At 39.2% G+C, this 24,725-nt stretch overlaps 1 protein-coding gene across 1 annotated transcript; it reads right to left on the bottom strand.

The window, feature by feature from the left end:
- Nucleotides 1–1,549: 1,549 nt before the first annotated feature.
- Nucleotides 1,550–24,702, bottom strand: LOC145765672 (nephrocystin-4-like). The gene is made up of 28 exons (XM_082577490.1): nucleotides 24,523–24,702; nucleotides 23,796–23,945; nucleotides 23,174–23,376; nucleotides 20,272–20,330; nucleotides 19,529–19,690; nucleotides 18,662–18,855; nucleotides 17,998–18,116; nucleotides 14,287–14,417; nucleotides 13,862–13,977; nucleotides 13,449–13,528; nucleotides 12,999–13,146; nucleotides 12,812–12,915; nucleotides 12,496–12,649; nucleotides 12,158–12,389; nucleotides 11,819–11,979; nucleotides 11,453–11,619; nucleotides 10,769–10,899; nucleotides 10,354–10,456; nucleotides 9,790–9,925; nucleotides 8,988–9,214; nucleotides 8,517–8,625; nucleotides 7,883–8,056; nucleotides 7,513–7,663; nucleotides 6,766–6,910; nucleotides 5,175–5,346; nucleotides 4,827–5,006; nucleotides 4,423–4,566; nucleotides 1,550–2,453 (listed from the first exon to the last, which is right to left on the bottom strand). Exons 1-28 carry the CDS (start codon nucleotides 24,694–24,696, stop codon nucleotides 2,310–2,312), a joined length of 4,170 nt encoding a protein of 1,389 aa, XP_082433616.1. The 5' UTR covers nucleotides 24,697–24,702; the 3' UTR covers nucleotides 1,550–2,309.
- Nucleotides 24,703–24,725: the final 23 nt, after the last annotated feature.

Below are 24,725 nucleotides of genomic sequence, written 5' to 3'. Positions count from 1 at the left end.
TTTTGTTTTATTATCTTTATCCTGCATTGCGGGAAAGCGGACTTGAGCGCTATGCATCGGTGTACGCCTTCCGACGTACACTTGACCCACGCTGCAGCCGACTGCAATATATGTCTGTTTCCGGTTGTCTACTCTACTTATGACTTAAATTTGGTAAGTTACTATACCCATTACTCGAAATCGATCACTGGGAAGAGGCAATTATCGTAAAGTTTCTTGCCCAAAGAAACAACAACAAGTGCTAGTGGCTGGAGTCAAACATGCAGGCTCTCGACTGCGAGCTCAACGCGCTAACCACTCGGCCACTGCTGCCTTATTTCTGATAATAACAACAAAAAACATTGAACGCCTAATCAATTTTTGGGGCAGTCCATTTGCTCATAAAGCTCTATCACATGAGCTGTAGCGTTGACAGGAGGGTCTAGGAGGAAGTTTTGAACCCAGGATATTTTTAGGGACCCAAAGTCTTTCCGAGGGGCCCAGGAACTTGAAGAACCATCGCGTATTCTTTGGATACATTGCGTTTTTTTAAATTGTTTTGAGTAAGAGCCTGAAGATCTCATTGACACCAGTCTCAACGGCCCTGCACATGAACGGCAGCAGTGGCCGAGTGGTTAGCGCGTTGGGCTCGCAATCGAGAGCCTGCATGTTCGACTCCAGCCATCCGCACTTGCTGTTGTTTCTCTGGGCAAGAAACTTTACGATAATTGCCTCTAACCAGTGATCGATTTCGAGTAATGGGTAGTACCAAATTTAAGTCATACGTAGAGTAGATAACCGGAAACAGACATTGCCGTCAGCTGCAGCGTGGGTCAGGTGTATACGTCGGAAGGCGTAGGGGTAGGCTATAGCGCTCAAGTCCGCTTTCCCGCAATGCAGAATAAAGATATGAAAAACAAACAAACAAACGTCGTCAATGTATATCTTTGCACAATTTTTTTTATTTCTAACCACCACAACCAATCCTTGCCAAACATAACTGATTTGGAAAATCTGGAGGCAAGTCTCAGTCAATGCCACCTCCACATAGCCTACCGTATTTTTTTGAATAGAAACCGCGGCTACTACTTTTTTTTTGAACGTTTTGTGCTGGTTCTATTCGAGGGCGGCTTGTAGGCCTAATTAGGCTTGCTCTTTATTAACCTTAGTGTAGCCTTTGCTATCACGATGAGTTTAAAACAAAACATGATTAACCTACCATTATTATTGACATCATTTCTGAACTAGTGATTGTGATCAGGCTTGTCTCAACTCAATCAAAGATCGGCACTCAGTAGGCTAGTTTTCAAACGTCGCACTTTCGCATTTTCTTCCAAGTTGTTGGCCTGACCACGTCATTCACCAAAACGCGAGCTTTCATGAACTCGTCAAAACTTCTTTTTTGGACAATGGCTTTTGGAAAACTTTCCCTGCACAACTTCACAAACATAGAGCTAGTTTATCTGATTGTGAGCGCTTTCCAGCGGTTATTCAAGGATCCCCATGGTACCAACGCAATAGCCTAGGCCTTGGGAAATCAGTGAATTTGACTGTCACTTTCAGTAGAACATACCAGCATAATCTTTTATTTAATTTTACATACAATAAAGCAGTCGAATACACCAGCAGACAACAAAACACAAATACACAGTTGAGTAATGAATGCGAAACATTGGTGTAATCAAGCGCATTGTGCAGCAGCAACTGTGACATCATTCTAACATGCAAGATGCAGCAATTAAAAATAAACCATGTTAGGCTATGTTATTACAATTGTCATACCATAGAAAGCCCGAAGTCTTTCAAAGCAAAACAACCGCCATTTTCTGATATGAATAAGTTATGAGTTAAAAATAATGCCAGAGTGAAGTCACGATCACAGAAACGAAAGTGGTGATGTATTGGCCAAATTCCTCCGAAATCACAAAACCAAAGACCAGAACTTAAAATGTAAAAACACTCAAGACGTTGCACTTTGAAGCTCGTAACAGAAAGCAGCTTGTTCTTCAAAAACAAATAATGATGCTCTGAACTGCATCACTTTTCAAACCAAGATACTACTGAAAAATTACTGCTAGTAGGACTACAACAGAAAGCTTACATTGTAAGCTATTGTGGGTAGCTTGCATTATCATAATGAAGTTATATATTTATACAACTACCTGCCTTCACGCTAAATCACGCATATATGCTAAATACTATGTCATCAATCATTACATAACGTATAAAACAAAAATATAATATAAAACTATTACGTATTTGTAAAAAAGTAACTTGATAATGGATTGGATAAACAAAGACACATTAGGCAACGTCACGCGTGCATATAATCAGACGTAGGTCACGTGAACGAGAAATGTTTCTTCGTTTTTATCGTCATCATCGTTGATGAAAATGTGGACGGAAACCTTTCCACGGAGAGCCACCCCGGAAGCGAACCGGAGACCGATCGAAGACTTCTCACTCGGTCCGAGCTAGGAAACAAAACGAACGGGTTAATAGTAGTTCTACTTCATTGAGTCGAGCGACCAAAGTTCTTTGTCTCCGGATGGGATACACTAACAGAGAATATTTTAAGCGGTTTGTTTGTTTATTTGTCGTATCCAAGCTTACGCCCGGTGGTTGAAGATTTAGATTAAGTGGGCGGGAAGGCAAGGAAGCCAATCTTCGTTACCACCTTCAGGCATCAGGCGTCTTCAAGCACTCGGTAATGCAGCCGACGGTTGATCCAGTTACACGCCTGATTACTTAATCAAAAATTAGCTTGTGCAAAGTTAATTTGTGGATCAGCAATCGTAGATTTTAATCAGCGGGTTACGAATATTGGTCTAAATAAGCCGCTTAATCGGTCGATTTTCTCAATCGTTGAGTGATTCAATGTTGGTGCATCCAGCCCTTAGTTTAAATGATCCAATGTTGGTGCCTCTAGCTCTTAGTTTCATTTCGAATGAAAGGCGGTTTCTTTCTATTGTACATTGGAAGTGAGAATGTTTGCCAAAATTTCAGGCATACTGCTTGGGCATACATTGACATTTCATAATTCTGCTTCGTTTTTAAGTAAATTCTGCTGTAAAGCATTTTGTTTCGTCCGAAAAATCGTTTTGAACTGCTCGAGTAGTATTGCTGCTCACAATATATCAACTGATCTGGACAGTAGCGTTGACAGGGGGGTCCAGAGAGTACCAGAAAGCACCAGGGGTGTCCAGAGAGTACCTTTGGACCCGGGATGAATTTAGGAGCCAGTGATTACTCCAGTATTTTAAAAACCTTCACAATATCTAACAGTTATGCGGAGGGCCGTGTGAGCACCATCTCGGCCCCCTTATGAAATCCACTAGTGGCCCCTATGTTTAGTGATTGCTCTTAAAAATAGGACCAGAAAATGTTTAGGGCGGTAAACTTTTTCAATGTGGGAAAAAATTTACATTTATCATTTTAGCAAAGAGTAAACAACTTTTAAGATGTTATAGAAAAAAATATGGTAGTTACTCGGCTATGCCGACAGTGCAGAAAGGATCTAGAAAAAAGTTGCGAAACAACCAGAGTTTTAGCAAAGTAAAGTTTATAATATAAATGAACAATGCAATGCAAAACCTAATGTACAAAAAATGAAACGGAAAGGAGGTGTGGGAGGCAAACCCCCCAGTAAAAATTAACTAATATAATCTTGCTGTGGTCCTTTTTCAAACATTTTTAGGGGCAATGTTTTTTTATCAAGTTGCACACTTTGTATGTAACCAAATTCATCAAATAAACTTGGATTAGTGTAGAACTTTTGCTTAAAATTTAAATTAGCGTACTATTTCAATTGTTTTTATTCACAACCACAGAAGGATTTCAATAATTTATTTCTTGAGAGTTTGTATAGTCTAGTATGTTGTAGCCTTTCAGCAGGCAAGAACTTCAAAAATTTTACCTGAGGTGTCCCCACCTTCACAGATAACATTTTCACTTCATAACCTATCTCGATTCACATTGAAATTTATCAATTTAATGACTATTAATTAAGTAGGCTATTTGAGTGAGCAGTGTTTACTTCGAAATATTGCAGCATTTTGTTAGTTTTTTTAGACACAAAAAAAACTTTGCACTTCCTTAATCCCTAACTAACTATGCTTGCCCAGTATCGCCGAGATGAACATTGAACAACAAGCCGAAAAACGCTGCACGAACTAAATATGAGTGGGCTCCTAGTTAGAAATACGTTCCCAGTCGGGGGTTTGGAAGAAAGTAAATACGGCCTTGCATGATTTAATCAGCTAGTGACTATCGGAGCCTCTGTAATATTTTTTAATTTTTTAAACAGTCAAAAAACATTAGACAGACTAAAATGAGTGGGCCCTAATCAGCTGTGCCCCCCGGCCGGGGGTACAGGGGGGCAGTTAACACGGCCCTGGTTATGCGATTGTATGACGAAGAAGGTCAATTATGACGCATAAATACCTCCAATGTGTTGTATTTGAACTGAACGACATCGGTTCTGTTCGTCAACAAGTGAAACCTCTTTCTGGCTGGATAAGGATTCGTGTAGTTGACCTGCTTGTTGTTACCTTTGCCGCCAGACCGGGGTAACTCGATGTCAAACTCCTGAAAAGGTCATTTCAGGTCAAAGTTTTAAGGCAAACTCCAAAACGTGACGTTTATGTCAATAAATTGTCACATTAGAAGCTACAGACTGAAAGTAAGTCGTCCCCATTGTGAATCGATTGCCCTTTGGAAAAATCATCTGGCTATCGCCAAGCCAAAACGAATCAGTTTTCCTAATTCACACTTGGAACCCATTCTTCAGCGGTGGTAAGCGTATCTTTTAAGCTTCTCGAAAAGCTTTCAGTTCGCAGGTATCTTACCTTGCTTATCATCGGCTCCCTTGTCTTGACTGCTACCAGCCAGGTCCTAATGAGTTGATGATACTCCACGTCCACAACGTTCAGGTACATGTATTTGCTACCGGGAACATGGGTTCGAATCCCAGCGGCAATCTCGTACACGCCGTTAGCCGGAAGCAAGAACGATTGATCAGGCGCCACCTGGAAATGAAACTCTCCCATTATGACGTCATTTGTGAGGTAATGATGAAGTCATAAAACTCAATTTAATCTTCGTCGTTCTTACCACACAGTTTGGTAATGAGTATGTACTGAGATGAAATTATTTGAAATGCCGGTTACAACATAAAAGGGTCGTTTTGTAGTGACCTGCATTTCCTCGATATGCGAAGGGAAGCACTGCACCATCCGGGACGTTTGAGTTCCCTTCAAGACCAAGGAGAAGCGGCTGGTCTGACCGAGAACACAGTTCACGTCCAACCGTTGGAGAGAGTGCACGAAGAACTGCCAAGTCTGGACAGGAATGGCCAGAAATGGGTCACTATGAGAAAAGAATATAATTTTGGTAAAAGGATGATTTTTTGAATTATAGACGAATAAAACCTAACAACCACACGGCATTAAACATAATACAATAACACATGGCCACCTAAAGATACGGCCTGATTTGTCACATTTTGCAGAAATTTTCATGTTTTTCTAACTTTGAGCGAACGTTTAAATAAATTTTTCTAAAAATTATATTCTTACGCTTTCTTTATTCTTTTCCCCAGATGACACAATAGGTTTGAACATTCTCACATGTTGAAAAACAAAGAAAATTTGATTTCGAAAATTTTAGTCAGACTGTTAATTTTCAATAACAGTCTGATTTTGCGTTTTTCAACTTACTTTTTCTCATTTACTACTGCTTCCCCAAGGCAACAAAAAAGTTTTATGTCATTTGGAAACCGCAAAAAGTAAAAACATCTCAAAAAATTTCAGTCAAGCACTAGCAGTAGCTGTAATCAAAATCTGCAAAATGTGACAAATCAGGCCGCATCTCCAGGTGGCCATGAATAACATAAAAATAAACAAAAAATTACAAACGATGCCGTTTCATTCTTATGCGTTTTTTTTTTTTTGATTTCTGTGTATGTAGATCAGTTTTGTTAATTCAATTTATGTAGAACATCAGTCAGTTGGTTATTTGAATAGGGCTAATATGAGTATGGTCGAAAACGTTAGTAATTTTTAGTTTATTTTCATGTTATTATATTATGTTAAATGCCGTGTGGTTGTTTGTCAATGGTTCAAGAAAAGAATATGTAAAAAAGGGTACTACGACAGTTCATGAAATGACAGTTTATCGAACGACTATTGATCCAACGACGGTTAATCGAAACGACTGTTTATCGAAACGACTGTTCATCGAACGAAAATTAATCGAACGACTAACCCTAACCCTACATAAAAAAAAATTTCGGGAGATTCGTCGTCCGATAAACTGTCGTTTCGATAAACAGTCGGTTCGATTAGCTGTCGTTTCGATGAATTGTCGTTAGATAAACTGTCTTTTGATAAACTGTCGTTCGATAAATTGTCTTTCGATAAATTGTCTTTCGATAAATTGTCGCGTCACGGTAAAAAAGTACATCAAAATATAAAAAAAACATTAGATTTGCAAAAAGCCTTCATCTTAAAAGTCACAGGTAGCACTTCTGTTTGGGATATGGTAGTTATCACTATTTACAGGGTCAGTAAAAATCTTTGATGAAGTCAGCCTTATTTTTCTGTTACGTGGTAATCAGAGAGCTGAAAAGCATTTCGCGCAGATTTTGCACATGAGTTATGATTCTCAAACATTTGTGCACGGAGCTTCCAAGTGCAATGCTCGCATCGTTTAAGCTTACAAACGTGCAACCGGAATGAACACTAAAAAAATAAATATTAAAAATGTACATGCAATGGTAAAACTTACTTGTACAAGGAGAGATAAAACTTCCGCACGGACGGGGAATCACCGCAAGGAGCTTTTATAAAAATTTCACTCGGTTCGTCATGCTTCAGTGCTCTCGCTTGACATACAATTTCCGGATCACTGCATACAACGTGAAGTTGCTCAGCTGCAACAAAAATGAATTCGATGAAGAAAACTTTTTTTGAGAAGGAATAAAAAGAAGAAGTTCAAGAGCACTGTCTAAATGTCCACGTACATGTCTTGCACAGCACTGCAGTTACAAAGCTTTAATTTGCTTTGTAAGTTTTATTTTGTTAATTTTACTTTATAAAGTGCTAAACCTTTTTGGCCTCGCAAAGTTTTCACTTAGTTATTTAAACTTAAAGGGAAAAAACTTCTAAGTAAAGATATCTTAGTTCATAGATGAATTTTCTACGCAACAAACAGTCAATAGAACGATTACTGAAAATTTCACATCAAACTACGATATTTCGAATACATTGTAAGAAGCAAATCATTGAAAAATGTAAAGTTGACTGGGATGGTGCAAGGCAAACAATCAAAAGAACGACAAAAAATAAAATATTTTGACAATGTCAAGCAAATTGCAGCAGTAAAAGTAATAAATGATAAAACAAAAGGTAGAACAAAATAGAGAGAGTTTATAAGGGAGGTAACACCTGATTAACCTGTCGAAGAAAAAGTTCGATGATACATATTTTTCACAAAATAAACAAAAACACGGAAAATGTTTTCAAAACAACTCACCAGCGCGGAAAGGAGGAAGACGAATCGATTTCTTGAGAAAAGCCTGTTCGGGGTTATAAAAACGAAAAGTTTGGTCCACAATGTGGGGCTGGGGGGATACCACCAGTTGAAGGACGCAGAGGGGGCGACCATCGTTTGTACGGAATATTGCCTGTGTGAAAAGTAAATCGCCTCGTCAACTCTTTTAAATTTCATGCATGTGTCCCCCATCAGAGATACAAGTAGACAATAAAAAAGGCAAACATGTAACCTTTTAAATCACTGACCATAAAAGCTGAAGTGTTGTCTTGCATGAGAAGATGCTACAAGCAATATATTCAGTGAAACACAGATAGAAATTCAATTAAACTATCGGTCAAAAGTTTCTTACTTTAATATTCTTCGGCTTAATGGTACCGTGGTTGTGCTGATCTCTGATTGGCTGAAGCGAAGTAGGCGTGGCCTTCAAAAAGTGGCCAGGTGCTTGTGCTGCCACGGTGTGGTCGGCGTCGTAACCTTGGTAACGGAAAGGTATGTACACAGTTTCTTTAGATCGAAGAAATATCTGCAGATAAACATCAAAGTTGAATACCCAACAAGACCGGCCGAAACATGAAACACAATGTCAAACGTTGTATGCATTCTCATAGTTCTTTACACACCCCCTACAATATTGCACTGTCAAATTAACAATGACCTTTTTTAGTTCTAAAAACATTAGTACATGTACTTAAATTGCGTGCATTTTAAGTCAAATGCAAACAATGCTTTTGCACAAATTTACATACAATTCTGCAAGCGCTTTTATGATTCAAATGCAAGAAAAATATAAGAACTCTAACAAACCATCAGACTGGGATAAACGCAGAAGTTAAATCCTTTCACAAAGTTTTACGTTGCAAATATGGCCGTCAACAAACTTTCAAATACAAGTCAATAAAAACTTAAAGAAACATTCAAAAAGGTTTTGTTTGCATAAAATTGAGCTGCCAATCATCCGACATGCAAAGACAATCCATATCCACCTGTGGCAAGGCTGAGGTGTCACTGAAGGTGAACATGTTTTCCTCCACCGGGGTGTGTAAGCCTGCCAACCCCTTGAAGTACCTCCACTCTCGCCCATCTGTGACCACCCTGGCAAAAATAATTAAGTTGAACAGACGTTTACAAAAGAATTTTTTTGTATTGGTCAAAGTTAGTTTTCGTCATTTGTATACATATTTAAGAAAGGTAAGCCATCATTTGACTTAAAAACTCCGAAATAAACCTTGGGGTCGTTTGGTAGACCACACTTGTGGTGGTACCTGCGTGTGTCGGAATGTTGCAGGAAATATATGTCACCAAAGATAAACTACAGTCTTTAAGTTGCTGTTAGGAAAAAAATTCCCATTTTTTAATCCAATCTTTGTCGACTTAAAAATCATCTAGTTCTATCTTATTTTCTAAACCAGATAAATATGATGCGTGAGATTTTTTTTACCAAAATAGCAACCCACCTCAATTCCGGGCTGTCACATTCAATTGAAATCGTTTGTTGAGTCGAAAACGGATTTTTGAGTTGAAGCTCAATGAAGTCAGCGACACCTAGCGTGGGAGTGATGGTGTGGCGGGTGGTGATAGAGAGCAGCAGCATCTCTGTGATGTGGTCCGGCTTGAGCCGTTCGCGATAGTTCGTTATCGTCACTAAGTCGCGTTCTTTCAACGCCTTTTCCTGTTTGTTCAGCTGAAAAGTACGGCAAAGACACAAATTAATAAAACAAGTTAAAGTACTGAGAAACGATTTTCTGCTTTGCGCGACAACTTTACTTTTACTGAGGTTCAATGCATTTTAAGTGTCTGAACTCCGAAACGTAGTTGGTAGATCGAAGAACGTAAATGTAGATCTACGTTTCGGAGTTCAGACACTTAAAATGCATTGAACTTCAGTAAAAGTAAAGTTGTCGGGCAAAGCAGAAAATCTTTATTCAAGAAAAAGTTGGAATTATACAGTAAAAGTTTAACAATTTGATTTTATTGCAGATCAGTTCATAGGCGCATTTACATGACCGTACCTTGTAAACAAGAATTTATGAAGTATTCGAAACGCTTGATAAACTATGATTTCAGATTCAGCTTTTTTAGCTGTGGTTTTTATTCAATTTAACAAAGCATTCTACTTTGCTGAAGTGATGGTACGTTAGCAATTTATCTGACAGAAATTGAGTTGTTTTACAGCAATCCAATCAAATCAACATCTCTTCTACATCACTGTCAGAAAAAATGAAGGAAATAAATCTAAGAATTCACTCAAGTCCTCACCAGGGCTTTCCTTCCTATTGTCGGTCTTGAAGTGTCCTGGTCCTCCACTCTTCTGATGGCTTGCATCCTCATGATCTTTCTTCTCCTATCCGCATCCATGATCTTCCCAGCCTCGGTGCCAACATTTTCCTTGTCACTACAAAAGGTGATAAATATACAAAGCATTTTTCAAAATAAATAAACAAAAAAATTCTCTCCATGAACGCCATGGATTGGAAAAAAAATTCAGTTAGGATTCACGACTTAAATTAGTTTTCCAGAATGTTATCAAGTCACTCTTATTCCACGATTATTCTATATTGTAGCACAAGCAAAACGCTATGAGGGTTGTTTGCCAAAAAAACGAAAAGTTGATGCAAAATGTAACTTTAATTTGAAGAGTTAGAATCAGATCAGCCATAGAAAAAAGATTCATTTTAAACTCAGTTTCCACAAATTTCAATTTTCCAAAACAAAATCATGTGCTCCGTTTTTCCTCGTTAAAAAAACGAATGCCCTCATCTGGGTGGCAAATAAAGCAAAAGTAGATGACGTTTCAAGGCTGCGGAGCAAAAAGACACGTACGTGTTATTTTCACTCGGACTGGTGTTGAGCAGAAGAAGGTCGCCGAGTTCTGAGTTGACGTCCACCATCCTTTTAGCACGACATCGGTTGTGGTGAGTTTGAGCTGCAAAGTCAAAGTACTGTAGTTAGCAACATACAACATATGAAAAGATGATTTTGTAAGTAAAGTCTGACTTACTTGTTTTAGAGTTCAATTCGTAATTGAGCGAAACATTATCTTCGGATTGAGAAAAGATGAATGCAATGAATGTAAAATGTGTGATAGAAGCCAAACAATGGAAACAAAGAATTTTGCAGCTAGATGGAAAGGAGAATTGTATTTAAAGATAAGCAATTCGCCAAGTGTTGATCCATCGCAAAATTTTGATACACCATTCAATCATATTAGAAGAAATAATCTCCGTCGGAACCTTACTTGCATTGGAGAGCGCGGATGAGACTGATCCACCGGCAAAGGAACATCCCGATAGGTCAGCCACCACAAGCGCATGTCGTTTCAGAGAACGAGGTGACTTGCTTCGAGAAGGATAACCAACATTTCCTACCCTAAAAAGTAAAAGCATATGTTAAAATTTAGTACGTCCATAATAGTTACGGTACCTTAAAATACACTTGGAAATGATGTCATAGCCGGACAACAAAATTCGTCATTTTTACTTTGATTTAACGTTTGCATACGTTAAATCAAAGTAAAAATGAAGGATTTTGCTATCAGAGAAGTTACTAACTGATGCAATGTCACTTTTTGTCAAGTTATGTATGCACGCGGTGGGATAGCGCAGCGGGTAGAAGCTCGCTTTCCAATTATGCAATCCTGGTTCGACTCCCGGCTTATGCTGGTTGTTGACAAATACCGCTCACCTCTATCCAGGGTGCAATAAATTAGGTGGACGTAGTTGCTGAAGTAAAGGCGGCCGAGAGAAAGGAACTGGCCACCTTACTCTCGTTAGTACCGAAGGCTTAGTATAATGAGAACCGTATCTTCTCATCCCCCGATGCTTGGATTTAAGTATGGGACTCACCTTTACCTTATGTACGCACGTTGAATCCATCATATTAGTGCAATGCAAACATATTTGTGAGATAGAATTCTCATCACCTTATATGGAGTCGTCCTCGGTGCCGCTTACTGATACCAAGTGGCCGAATACTTCCTCCAGCAGCGAGATCTCCAGTAAACGTTGAGCTGACGTTTGAATGCTCGGAAAGTGTAATGTCACACTCGTGGTTGACAACGACCGCTGATTGGCCGTTGCGAAGAAGGTGCTGAAGAAGAATCCGATCATTTGGTATTCATCATGAGCCACTTCAGTCTGGAAATCAGTCCTTTTTACATTGGTTCGACGTCTGCAGAACCAATGTAAAAAGGACTGATTTGCTGGCTAGAAGTGCATTGTGATCATTAATCTCATCAAACCAAACAGCCGACCTGGGCACACAAACAAGAGAGTATCCCCTTTCTCACCTTGAGCGGTAGCACAACTGATCCGAGAAGGAGCAAAGAGTCCCCATCCCACACGTCCATGTGGAGGTTGTGTGAAGATAAGTAACCAAGAAAAGATGCGGTTTCTCCTTCTCTCATGTGAGTAGGGTCCACGTGGTACTTCACCTCTAACCCTGGTTGGCCTGGATTAAAAAGAGGAAATGTTAATACGTCACGTCATGAAGTGTTTCGTAAGCGATGACATCAAACAACTTTATAGACTGAAGATATTTTGTCGTTCTTTAAAACAAATCGCAACAAATATTCTTTCTTTTTTTAGCTACGCATTTAGTGTTGTTAATGATGTAGTGGTGGCATCACCTTCGTCCAACTGTTCCCCGGCTTCAATCTTGCGAAGCACACATGGCGTGGCCGTGTCGTGGTAACCTTGACTACTAGTCTTCCGCGTCAGAGCTAATCTCTGTGTCGTCACTGGTTGAAATCTGTAGAACTGGAAGGTGAGGAAAATAGCCTGGATGTTAGGAGGCTGGGCCTCAAACGGCCCTGGCACGGGGTTGGTGAATGCCAAGAACTGGAAGCAAATCTCGTTAGTCTGAAAAGAAATGAAGAGTTTAGAAAAAGGAAATGGCTTTGCAACAAAGATTACAATATGACGACACAAAAACGTTCTGCATGAGTAAATATGTGACGAAATGCACCTGCAAAGAATCGTTGATATTCTTCTGAAGGTCGAAGCGGTATGTGGAGTCATTGGGGTCTACTACTGTAGGGATGATACCTTTCCTATCCGTGATCTCAGGAAATCCTGAAGCAAACAAACGCGCGTAGGTTGCGCGCGTCAACGCGGGAGCTCTGTGACAATTGTGAGTGTCAAAAGCAAAGGAAAAGCATGCACTGGCTGCGAAACAACGTAAATACAAAAACAGAAAGATTGCCTATTGAGTAAAACCATATCACTTATCGCGATACCTAATGGCAACAAAATTCATGAAGACTTTGAAATAGATCACATACCCCTGAGCTATCGGAAGAATGGAGGGAACATGCACAGGTGGGTATTCTCCTGCCATTTCCAAATGAGTGATCTCAACTTTGGAAGAATCGTCCACTTTAGGCGACTGAAAGACGAATATAAAGATGTCACGTGATTGTGACGTAACAAAACAAAATCGCATTTGAAGTCGCACAGATGTCAAAGTACCTCTGGTTCTGAAGGAAGATAGGAGCTGATTTTAGCAGAAGCAATCAATTCTTCTTCCTTGTGTTCCTCCTGCATCTCGGAAGGTATGGAGGGAGGTGTGGAGAAAAAGGAGGTGGCAAGTGGTTCATCACTTGTAAGGTAGTGAAAGCTAGAAGAGAATATTAAACATAATGAGGATATGGTTGGAACGAGTAGCTAACTCGAAGAAGCTTAACAAATGGCGCAGCAGTGGGGCAAGTGACGGGCAACGACAATAACTTCGCAAGTTTATGTAAATTATGCCATTTCACGATTGTTCTCCGCAACTGGGCTGACAAACTGAGAAGTCTTGAAGCATCAAACATTTTTCAAACAACAAACATTTATTAGGATAAACAAATAAACATACACAGGCAGGTCGCATGTAAATCATGACGATGTTGCGTGCATTCTTGTTAACTTTCAACTCACCGAATTGCTCCTCTTTGTTTGTCGTCATCTGAAAGATTTTTGTAGAAAAATGCAGACTCGGGATTAATTGCAGCGCCACCCTGTGACATAACAAACAACATCACAGCTTCCACTGTATGGACCTACGAGCTTAAAAATTTCACTTAGAGAAAAAAGCAAAACCTGTAGATTGGGTCTTTCACAAACAACACAAAAGCAAATTGTAAATTAGATGTGTTTGTCAAAAACTTGAACTTAGTTTAAAAAGGAAGAGATTCTTAAACGAAATTAGAAACTTTTGAACAACAAAGCTTTATGTTCACAAGATACAAGTTTTAATACTCCGTCCTCCTTTAATGAGCACTGTATTAGATAAGTATAAAAACTTTGGAATGACGACAAATCTCACTACCCCAACCTATCGCGTATCTTACATGCAATCCCACGGCTACAGCTTGCTGAGGGGGCACAGAGGAGTGCTCATGAGGGCACCACGCAGTCCATCGCACCATCACTGTACTAGTTTGTGAGTGTAAGGATGTGCGGGAATCTACAAATCAAGTTGTTACGTCATAAAACTATTACTGCGTCATGGAAGTATTATGTCACCAACAAAATTAACCTGAAAAGCTTCAGCAGCTGCGCTGGCAGACGCTCTGCAACCCAGAAAACCGGTATCACTATCAAATATGACGTGGCAGCCAAGCCTGTAATGACCAGTAGGCTAGAAAGGCTGGTCGGTTTAAATATTAGTATTTCTACAAAATGGCTAATCATAAAAAACGTTTATTTATTATTTAACAACCGTTCCTTTAAAAGTTCAAAATGAAGCTGATTTGAAAATGAAACACTGACAAACCTTTAATATGACCACCAGAGGGCACTGTGAGGATGTATTCAAGCTGAAAAACAACAGCCACCCTGGGGTCAGGCATCATCTCATCCAGTTCCAACCGGCTGCGAAGGACCAAGTTGTTGCTGGAAGGAATCCTGAAAATACATGCTTGGTTGGAAACGGGTGAAACATCAAGACAATTACTTAGTGATGGATCTAAATTCCAAAACAGTGCGTCAGCGTAAGGTGTCTTTTTATACGTGACGCGACAATTTATCGAACGACAGTTTATCGAACCACAGTTTATCGAACCACAGTTCATCGAAAGACAATTTATCGAACGACAATTCATCGAAACGACAGTTCACCGAACCGACAGTTCATCGACCGACTGTTTATCAAAACGACAGTACATCGAACGACGAAGCACATATGCAATGGAATACTCAGGGGTTAGGGGATAGGAGTTGTGGTTAGAGGTTAGGGGTTAGGAGTTAAGGTTAGGGGTTAGGTTTTCGATTAACTGTCGTTCGGTGAACAGTCGTTTCGATGAACAGTCGTTCGAATAATTGTCGTTCGATAAACTGTCGTTTCGATAAACTGTCGTTCGATCAATAGTCGTTCGATCAATAGTCGTTCGATAAACTGTCGTAGTACCCTTTTTATATATCATGTACAGTAGAGTGTTTTTAGCGTAATTCGCAAAATTCTAACCATTGTTAATATTAATGTGCAGGGTGGTGTTCATTTCCTTTCAGTAAAAAAATTCTTTTGGCAAATTTTTGTTGAAATCCGTCGACATTTACTACTTACGCAAGGAAGCTAAACTTTAGGTTGTTTAGCCTATAATCTAGCAGCGGAATATAAGCAATTACCGGTACTTGTAGGCTACGTCACTTCACAGAACAAATAAAGCATCGTTAAGTCACAATTGCAACACCTCATAAAACTACAAAAATCACACTGTCAAGTCTGTTGTGCTGTTGCATTTATTTCAGTTTACTAACAGTTTGCGGTTGTACAATGGCTGTGACAAGGTCTAAAGATAAAATTGGGCTGGTAGGTAGCAGTTCAGGTCATTTCAGCGCTGTAAAATTACCATCGAGGGGAGAAGTGCTTCAAGTTTTGTTTGATTTTCATTGTAAAAAAGGTTTTGATATGAAAAGTAGTGTCAAGAACACAGTATCTTTGCTTTTGCCTATTTGGAGTCGAGCACGAATTCCAACACGCCATCAAAACCATGTGATTAATCAGGTGAAAAAATTACACCAGGAATGGCAAAACTTGAAAAAATCTATCAATCGTAAGCAGTGGCGTACGCAGGGGGGCCATTGGGCCATGCCCCCCCCCCCCTTAAAAATGTTTTAGTAGTTAACGACGTAGATTAAGGCATTTAATTTGTTTTGCATTGCTCTGTCAAAGCAATTACTGTAACAATGTTGTTTTATAGACTAAGCCAATACGAAATGCATGGCCCACTCTACCTACCCCACCCCAGGTATGCCAATGTAGCATAGTGTTCTGTAAGCCTATTACAGTGATTAGTGAGAGAGAAATGGATATAGTCTAAACTAAAACCATACTGGGATATCATGAAGACATCTGGGATATCAATGGCCAGTGGCGTAGCCAAGGGAGAGGGGGGTTACAACCCCACTTGGCACGCGTGTGACGTCACGATATTGAGAATGATGCTTTCAGTCTCTTTATGCTTGAGAATGATGCTTTCAGTTTAAAAAAACTAGCCTAATTTTAAACAAAACTGCATTAAAAGAGCGAGTTTTGCCAATACCAAACATTCAAACATCTCAGCCAGGAATTAACAACAAGAAAACAAAGAGACTTAGCTTTATTTCCGAAAAATGCCGAAGAAAACATGATCTTATCCTTTTGCTATGCCACCTGACAGCACCATTTTACAGGAATATTCATACCCACATTTTTGTTGAAAATGCTCTCAGAATGCACCAAATTCAAAGTAATTTTTCAAAATTTTCTGGGGGAACCCCCCCCAGACCCCCCGCCGCTGGGTGTCGTCTTAAGCAAAAACGCCGTCGGGCTTCGCCCGCCGGTCGTCAAAACTCCCCCTTTCAAAATTCCTGGCTACGCTACTCTCAATGCCCCCCCCCCCCTTGAGAAAATCCTGCGTACGCCACTGATCGTAAGAGTGCGCTTGAGTTAGTCAAACGGACAGACTTTAGCACACAGTAATGCTTTGGAAATGATCAACATAGAAGATCGCCAGTTCCTTCTTGCCCAGAGAGAAGAGGGGCACCTAGGTTCCATGGTTGGCGTTGATATGGTTCTATGCAGGAGAGACGAGCGAGTGAGGAATAGAGCATTAAAGGAGAGAGAGCGAGTTGAGGCGGAAGCAGTTCGTGTTGCCGAATCTACTAATTTAATCATACTGGAATCCAGTGGTTCAGAAATGGATACTCAGCAAGAAGATAATCTCGACAAGTCTGGAGATGGGCGTCATCCATCAGCTGGTGGATCGACGTGCTCCGAACAGCCTGGGTTCAGCGCTGCAAGCTGTCTGCCGAAATTTCGACGAGGTAAAATTGCTGTAGTAACCCCCGAGATAGCAGCAGCATTGGACAGGACCAATACTACCTCGAGGAAGGCCGTTCATATTTTAAATGCACTGGCGGTGTCCAAGCAATTGCTCCATCCAACCGGTGATCTGATGATTAGCCCAAGTTCAATTCACAAAGCTCGCCAGATCTATCGCCAAAAGCTGTCGGATGAAATTAGAGAGGCTTTTGACCCTTGCACCCCACTGACCATACATTGGGATGGGAAGTTCATGGGTGATTATGAGCAATACAATCACATCAAAGTAGACCGTTTGCCAATTTTAGTGTCTGGCAAAGACGTTACCAAACTTCTGGCTGTACCAAAACTAGAATCGGGAAAATCAATCGTCGAAGCTGAAGCAGTGGTATCCGAAATATATGGTTGGGGCATAGCGGATCTTGTACGTGCAATGTGTTTCGACACAACCAGTGTCAACACTGGCTGGCAGAACGGAGTTTGCGTTTTCGGAATCGCTCTTGATTTAAAGTATGAGGCCGTTCAAATATCATATGACGGTATTTTTGGCGATTCTGGACCGCTACACGGCTGACTGACACAATGTATTGCCCCCCCCCCCCTAATAAGCTTTCTAAATACGCCACTGCTTCTGATCATCTCGGTTATGGGTGAAACACGGTGGAAAGGTTGTTGGACGTGCCTGAAATGCGTGCATATTAAAAGTACTGAATAAAGCTGGTTATTTGGTTGCGTGTTGTAAAGTTGCTTGTTTTATTGATTTTGCGAATTTTCCAACCTCCTTGCGCAAGTTGTAAATTGTTGAAATAATTTCTTGAAATTTGAAAGACATTGTTTTCTTACCAATTGTAACAACCTGGTGCCCTGTACAAATCAAACTTACGATATGAGAAAATTAAAAACACCCTAATGTACAGTGTGCCCTTGATACTGGTGAGGCACAGTTGCGCCATTCAGACGTAAAAATACTTCATTTGTGATGGCAACAGTCATGCCATTGATTGGAAGTGCATTAAGCGTAAGTCTCCCGAGCATTGCATTTTTGGTGCTTGCAAAGACCAACTTTCTTGTGCTGTGTCGGAGAGAAAAGCGTCTCTAATTTGTGAAAAATACTAGCTCCTTTTTTCATGAAAAATATGCAAAGAAACCCAGTCATTTCACTACAACCCACGTCCCACTTACTTCGGTGAAGTCTTGCTCCCCCTGAAACTAGCCATACGTGACCCACCAATAGTAGATTCAGGTTCAAGGTGGACGTACTGAGGGCTGTGCACGTAACAAAGTCCATTGTGGACACCGACCTGCAAAAGATAGGAACTGATCACGGAAACATCTCTGCATACAAACATCTACATTTATAGAATCAGAAAAGTGCATGCCAACATCTATAGAATCAGAAAGTCAAAATATTCGATTTTTTTCCGATTGAGAATGATGGAATTGTTTAGTGCCGATTTGGGAATCATTCAAAAGTGCGCATCGTGGTTTAGGTAGATACTGCTACTGAAGAATTACCTTCAAAGCAGGTTTGCAAAGTTCCATTAGTGACACTACCATGTGATCGTTCGGTCCAAGTGAGTGGTCTGACGATGGTAAATGTTGCGTAATAGTACGAAACATTATTTACAATTTAACAACATTAGGTTTACACAGTACACATTTTCATAGCTGATTTCAACGTGTAATTAATATTTACGATTTCATTTGCTTGTGCTTTTCCAGATAATGAAGAAGCCGCCTTTGCGGTTGCGAAAGCTTTATCGATAAGTCATACCAGTTTCCAAAAGTGGCTCATTTTATTTACTTGTTATATTACACAAGCGTTGGTAAAATGTTGAATGTTCACCATTAATCTTCGACCAGAAACGGTGACGCGTTTTCCATCATCAGTTATATTGCTCCGGCGAAGCCTGTCATCATTGGTGGAGGCACAGAGCTCTTCTTCAAAGATATTTACAGGGGTCCCTAGGTCGATGGTCAGTTTGTCAATGTAACCAATTCGCTGGTTCAGAGGTCTCGGGTTCAGAAAATAATCTTTGACTGGAAATGAACAGATACATTTAATTTGTGATTGAAGTAAGACTGAAGAAATTGTATGAGTATGATGTCAAAAACTGCAGATGCGCTTTTGAACAATAAAGCTTTATTCTTAGATGTACATTGTTTAATGTTTATGTCCAGATCTTTTTTCTGCCGAATCTTCTACAGTTGATCAATACACCACAGATTGACACATTCTTTTGTGACGAAGTTGCATACTGAAATGTCCCAATTCCTGCATTGCATGGGAAACTGAAGCCACACAAGACGATGGTGCGATATTAGGGGCTTGGTACCACAAATACATGTAACTGGGCTTGTGATGTAGCCCCAATTTACCATTGCAGATTTAGTACGGCCAACACCGGCTCGGACCGGAGTCGATTTAATGTTTTCCACTTCTTGCACATGGAGGAATGGACTCTAATAGTGGAACCTTCATTACCCAAATTCCTACTGATTGCAATGTTTTCTGATGACTTAAAAATTGGTAGGCTCGTATTCGTATACTGCAGTTTCATACATATTCAGATGCACAGTAAAAATGAGGGTTTAAACTGGACATCCGTAATAGATTAAGCAGGGTCTGTTCCAAAGGAGACTGTTGAGTGATGAGTGTTAATACACATTATTTATTTATTATTATCATGATTCAACAAAGAAAAATTTCTACCTCCTGCGCGCTTGGACGAGTGTTCAGATATTCCAGGAAGACGGTGGTTTGCTCCGAAAATGAAGTTCTCCGGGATTAAATGCATAATGTTGTCAAGAGCAGCATGACGCAAGAACGTGTATGACGCCTGACATCCGGTGAGGAGTTTGATGTTGGGATCGCCTGGAGAAACAACACTTCTTGAAAGTAAAGCTACTCGCAAACAACAGTTTTGTACTTTCACGTCGTAATAGGATGGTGGATGGTCATTTTATTTTTGTTTGGATGCAAAACGTACATAAAACAAAAAACGTACAGTGTGCATCCAATGAGAGAGCGCAAAAGACCATATTATTAATACGCGTATGTGGAACAGAAATCATATTGAGAGATTTTGCTTTCTTAGCTTGTCAATAAATATTTATTTTTCCTGGCTAAGGTACAATTGTCCAATATACATCGATGCATATTTTAGAAAGAAAATACATTTAAACTTCAATTGTTTCCAGAATTCGAAATTTCATAGAACCAAGTTCAAAATTAAAGTTCACTTGGTTACTTCTCCATGAAGACTTGTTTAAGAAACAATGTTTATGTTGAGGGGAATAAATTCAATAAAAACCAAAGCACTGTTGCGATCGTATTTGTGCTTAATTTCAAATAAATTCTCATCCATACAATGATACAACATTATCATTCACCACTGTATCATTCACCACTGTATCATTCACCACTGTAATAACAATCACACAGTAGTTACTTACTTTCAACATTGACTTCCATATAAAGCAGAGACCGTGGAGACCCTTGGTAGACGTTCATCCTGCAACAAATATTCATCTGTTGAGCATTGCAATGACAAAGTTAACGTAGTAAGCCGCTGTTATCACACTGCATAGGGCAATCATCCAAGAAGAAACAGTGTAATCGATGTTTTAGCTGTGCCTTTTGATGTATTGGATTCACATAAGATGATAAAGGCAGTATATATCATACAGATGTAGCTCCATTTTTTCTTTAGAAAACACTTGATACAGTCAATAACAGATTAGACGAAGCTTGGGTATCTACAAGTTTTCAAATCTGCTGTTTGTTCAAGCAGAAGGGAGTTATTTGACTTAACCCATTTATACCTAGCGTCCTATATGTAGGACACCTACTCAAATTAAAATTTTTCTTGCAGGTTCAGTTTTTAGATTTAGACAAAGTCAAAATACATGTATGAGTATTTTTGCAGCATAAATCACTACTTTTTTCAAAAATTGCTTTTTTGGTTGAGGCTTGACATCATTTTCAATTTTCCAGATTTTGCTAAGTCTGAAATTTTGAAGGTGCATGTCGAATTATGATAATAATTCCGCATATGCAAATAAGCTTCCAAAAATATTTGTCATTGTCTTTATTCGTAATGTATCAACATATTTTACAGCAAATGTTTAAATTTAATTGGCAGTAAAATTTTTGAGAAAATTGGTTCAAAAGATGGATGTCCTATATATAGGTCGCTAGGCACACATCATCATCATCATAATCCATCGTCGATTTGTTCCCCACTAGTGGGGGTGGCCGATTGTTTCCGCGCAGCAATTGTTTTTATCCCTTTTCTCCATTTCACCCTGTCCCTTGCATCTTCCTCCTTCAGTCCGACTTTTTTAAATTCATCCTTCACTTGTTGTTTCCACGTTCTTCTTGGACGACCGCGTTTCCTCTTCCCATCCACCTTTAGATCTAGTGCCTTTCTAAGAAAACTTCCTTCCTCCCTCCTTATCACATGTCCATACCATCTTACTCCATTTGCCCTTGCCATTTGGTCTATGGTCTCTCTCATCTCTAGCATATCCAACAATTCTTCAGTCCTTTTTTCCCTTCTCGTTTTCACCCCACACATTGCTCTCACCATTGACCTTTCCGTTCTTCTCAGGATTGCCAGTTCACTCTCTCTCAATACCCATGTCTCGCTACCATATAGCATTGCAGGCCGCACACAGCTCCGATATACTTTTCCTTTCATCCTTAGTGAAAATTTTCTGCCATACAACATTTCCCCACATTCCCTGAACTTTGCCCAGCCCAATCTTGCCCTTGTTGTCACCGCTGCTTCACATCCACCACTTCCATCTATCCGATCACACGTGTTAGCAAAAGCGGCAATCAATTCCCACGCATCAAGCGGTATCAAACAGCAATTCCCTACGATTTCTACGCTGTATAACAAAGTAGTTGTGTTTGTTTTTAGAACAATAACATATCTATCGTAATTTACTGAAATTTTTTGATAAATTTTTAGTTTTCTCTTGGCGTTTTCACATGCGCATCGTGACGTAAGCGAAGTAAGGGTCTGGTAAGTACGAAGTAGTTTAGGCCCTGGAGGAAACCTTGTCGACAATTTTGCTGATGTCCTCGCCAGCTGCGGCAGAAAGTTTTTCCACTTGTGCTACAACTTTTTCAGTAGTGTGAAATTGGCTACGACGCTGCAGGATAAAATTAGTGAAAGCAACAGCTACAATTCATGAAAACAGCACCGAAAAATCTCCGCTGGCCGCTAAAGATGCTCTGAAAAAACAAGGAAGAGACAAGTTCGATTTCAGAACCGATACCGACAACGGCGTGCTGGTTTGCAAATGGAATGACAACACTGTGGTAAATTTAGCCTATGCTTCTAAAGCCTCTCGATATTCATCCTCTAAAAAGAAGCGTGTACAAATTGAACAACGTTGATTGATCAAGCTCTATAACGAACATATGGGGAGGGGACGTTGATAGAATGGACCAGGACATTTCGAACTATCGCATCGCAATGAGATGTAAATAATGCTATTCGTGCTTGATTTCATAAATGCTCGATATTTCTGCCAACAATGCATGGCAACTGCAAGAAATTTGCAATAGCGGCAATTCAATGGATCTGCTTTCTTTTCGAAGATATATTGCCAGAATATACTTGTCACAACATGGAAAGCCACCTCAACAAGGAAAGCGGGGCAGACCACAAAAGGTTTTATCCGATGTATGTTATGATGCCTAGGATACGAGCATTTGGTGCTAGCCCAGGACAAACAAACTCGATGCGCCTATTGCCATGCAATAACTACGACAAGATGCAAAAAATGTGATGTCGGTCTGCGTGTCAAATGCTTCAAGCAATATCATGTTTTCCAATGACTTGTTTCAGTGATCTGTTGCTTTGCTACTTTTCTTCTTCGTATTTTGTGAACTTTCATTTCAATAAAATACTCAATGACAAGACATTTCTCAGTTATCACTTTGAGTGATAACGATTAGGCCTACGCACAAGAAACTTGCGAAGCTTGATAGCGGAATTGCCTAGCATCCTATATGTAGGACGGTCTTTTTCTCGACCGGTACTAATATAATTAAGAAAAAGTTAATTGTGAAATGTTTTTTAGGTCATGATTATGCAATATTTTAATTTTCAAAAAATTTTTTTAAGTACTTTCACTTTCGGCACAAATAGGTTAATAAAGATCTCTGATTTAAGAAGAAGATTTCAAAGCCAAGTAAACAACACTGCACCTTATATGCATTCAATTTTATTCAAACCTTTTGCCAATCAAGTGTGACCACCTCATTGGGGGTTATTCAAATAGAATGTAAACTAGACATAAAACTATTTCAATATCAACAGCTTCATACAAATGAGCTCACTTTCTCAACTGAGCTTCAGATCCACTACTGACATCCTTTAATGGGTGGCCACTGGTAAATAATCGCACTACACCCCAACCCAAAGTGTGCTGCTTGATGAGAGATGGCTGATCTGGCATTGGATTTTTGGGGGTTTTGATGGCGATGATTTCAACCACCAGCAGAATACTTGAATCCAGCATTGTTGTTTGAAAGTAGACTGGCTGAATAGAAAAGAAGTGAGACTTACATCCTAGGAAACACTTGACACTAGTTTAAAATACCAGTTGCTTTTCGATGTACCGGTATCAACTATTACAAATAAATATATTTACAGTTTCTATTGACAGTGAACAACAGATGCATTGTTTCATATAGTGTATTCAAACAAAGGTTAATAAGCAAATTTTCCCTATTTTATTTGTTGCAAAAAATAAAATATGTATCATTTAAAAATCAAGGTTGGCATGCATATATACACAGCATCACACAATGAAATAAATACATGAAGTGATTTCACACAACCATCAAATTATAACTCCCAATTTCATTTGATCATTATATTTAGGTTGTGGTATAAAACCTGTTTTGCATGAATTTAATTGTTTCATTTTGAGAGGTAAAATTGCTTATAAACAGAAACCTGATTTAAAACTATTTGCTCCGGTTTTCCATCACGTTTACTTGATTGCACATGATGACTGCGCCAAGTTCGTCCAATAAATCGACGATGCAGAACATCATAAAGACTTAATCGAACTTCATATTCACTGTTATAGACTTCAGGGGAGTTCTGAAATATTATCAATTAAAACAGTCAATTTTACTCAAGATATTATGTGACTTTGTATATTCCAGTATCAACATCTCCACCAATATGGGTTGATGATGATAAGTATTAACATACTTACTTAAGCTTTTTTTATTGTACAAATTGCACTAACCCAATTTATACAGCCGTCTCAGAACACAATAACAAATAAAAGAAAACATGTCCAATAAATATCAACATGGTAACATACAACAGATAAACAAAAAGCAATGTTTCATGGCTTCAAGTTGGTAAGAAAAATGAATTAGCTGTTTTATTACAAATACTGTACCAAAAATTGTTAGCTTATTTTAAAGCATATGGTCCCCAATTAATTTTGATAAATTGAAGAAGCAAGATAAAAACTTCTGAGGCTACATTTAAAAAACATCAACTATGTAGCCCATTAAAATCAATAAATCATATTAACGAAACACGTAGGAGATTGTTATAATATAATATGATGCCTATGAGGAAGTTGACAACAAAAAGGCATGATAGGATATTTGAACAGCTCCAATTAAGACAAATTCAACAAAGTGCTTTTACTGTTCTATACCAGAAAAAGATGGCCAGTTATATAACGAAGACCAAATTGATAACCCGACGATATTTGATCTGAGATTCGCTCCGGTGAAACTTCAACTCCAACCCCTTCTTCAATTAAGCCATTCCATGCTTTTGATGTCTTACTTAAAGTTAAACTTCTAGATTGAAGTTTTGAGCTATTCATTGTGGTATAATCATCTAAACAGACATCTC

The sequence above is a fragment of the Aplidium turbinatum genome, chromosome 2 (genome assembly GCF_918807975.1).
Source record: "Aplidium turbinatum chromosome 2, kaAplTurb1.1, whole genome shotgun sequence".
Taxonomy (NCBI): Eukaryota; Metazoa; Chordata; class Ascidiacea; order Aplousobranchia; family Polyclinidae; genus Aplidium; species Aplidium turbinatum.
Note: the sequence above shows the minus strand (reverse complement) of the source record. Positions and strands in the feature narration are given on the sequence as shown.

Coding starts and splice junctions, on each gene's coding strand:
- LOC145765672 (XM_082577490.1), bottom strand. CDS start 24,696: ATGAATAGCTCAAAACTTCAATCTAGAAGTTTAACTTTAAGTAAGACA. Junction 12,390..12,495: donor ATATCAACGATTCTTTGCAG/GTGCATTTCGTC, acceptor ATTTCTTTTCAG/ACTAACGAGATTTGCTTCCA. Junction 10,457..10,768: donor ATCCGCGCTCTCCAATGCAA/GTAAGGTTCCGA, acceptor TTGACTTTGCAG/CTCAAACTCACCACAACCGA.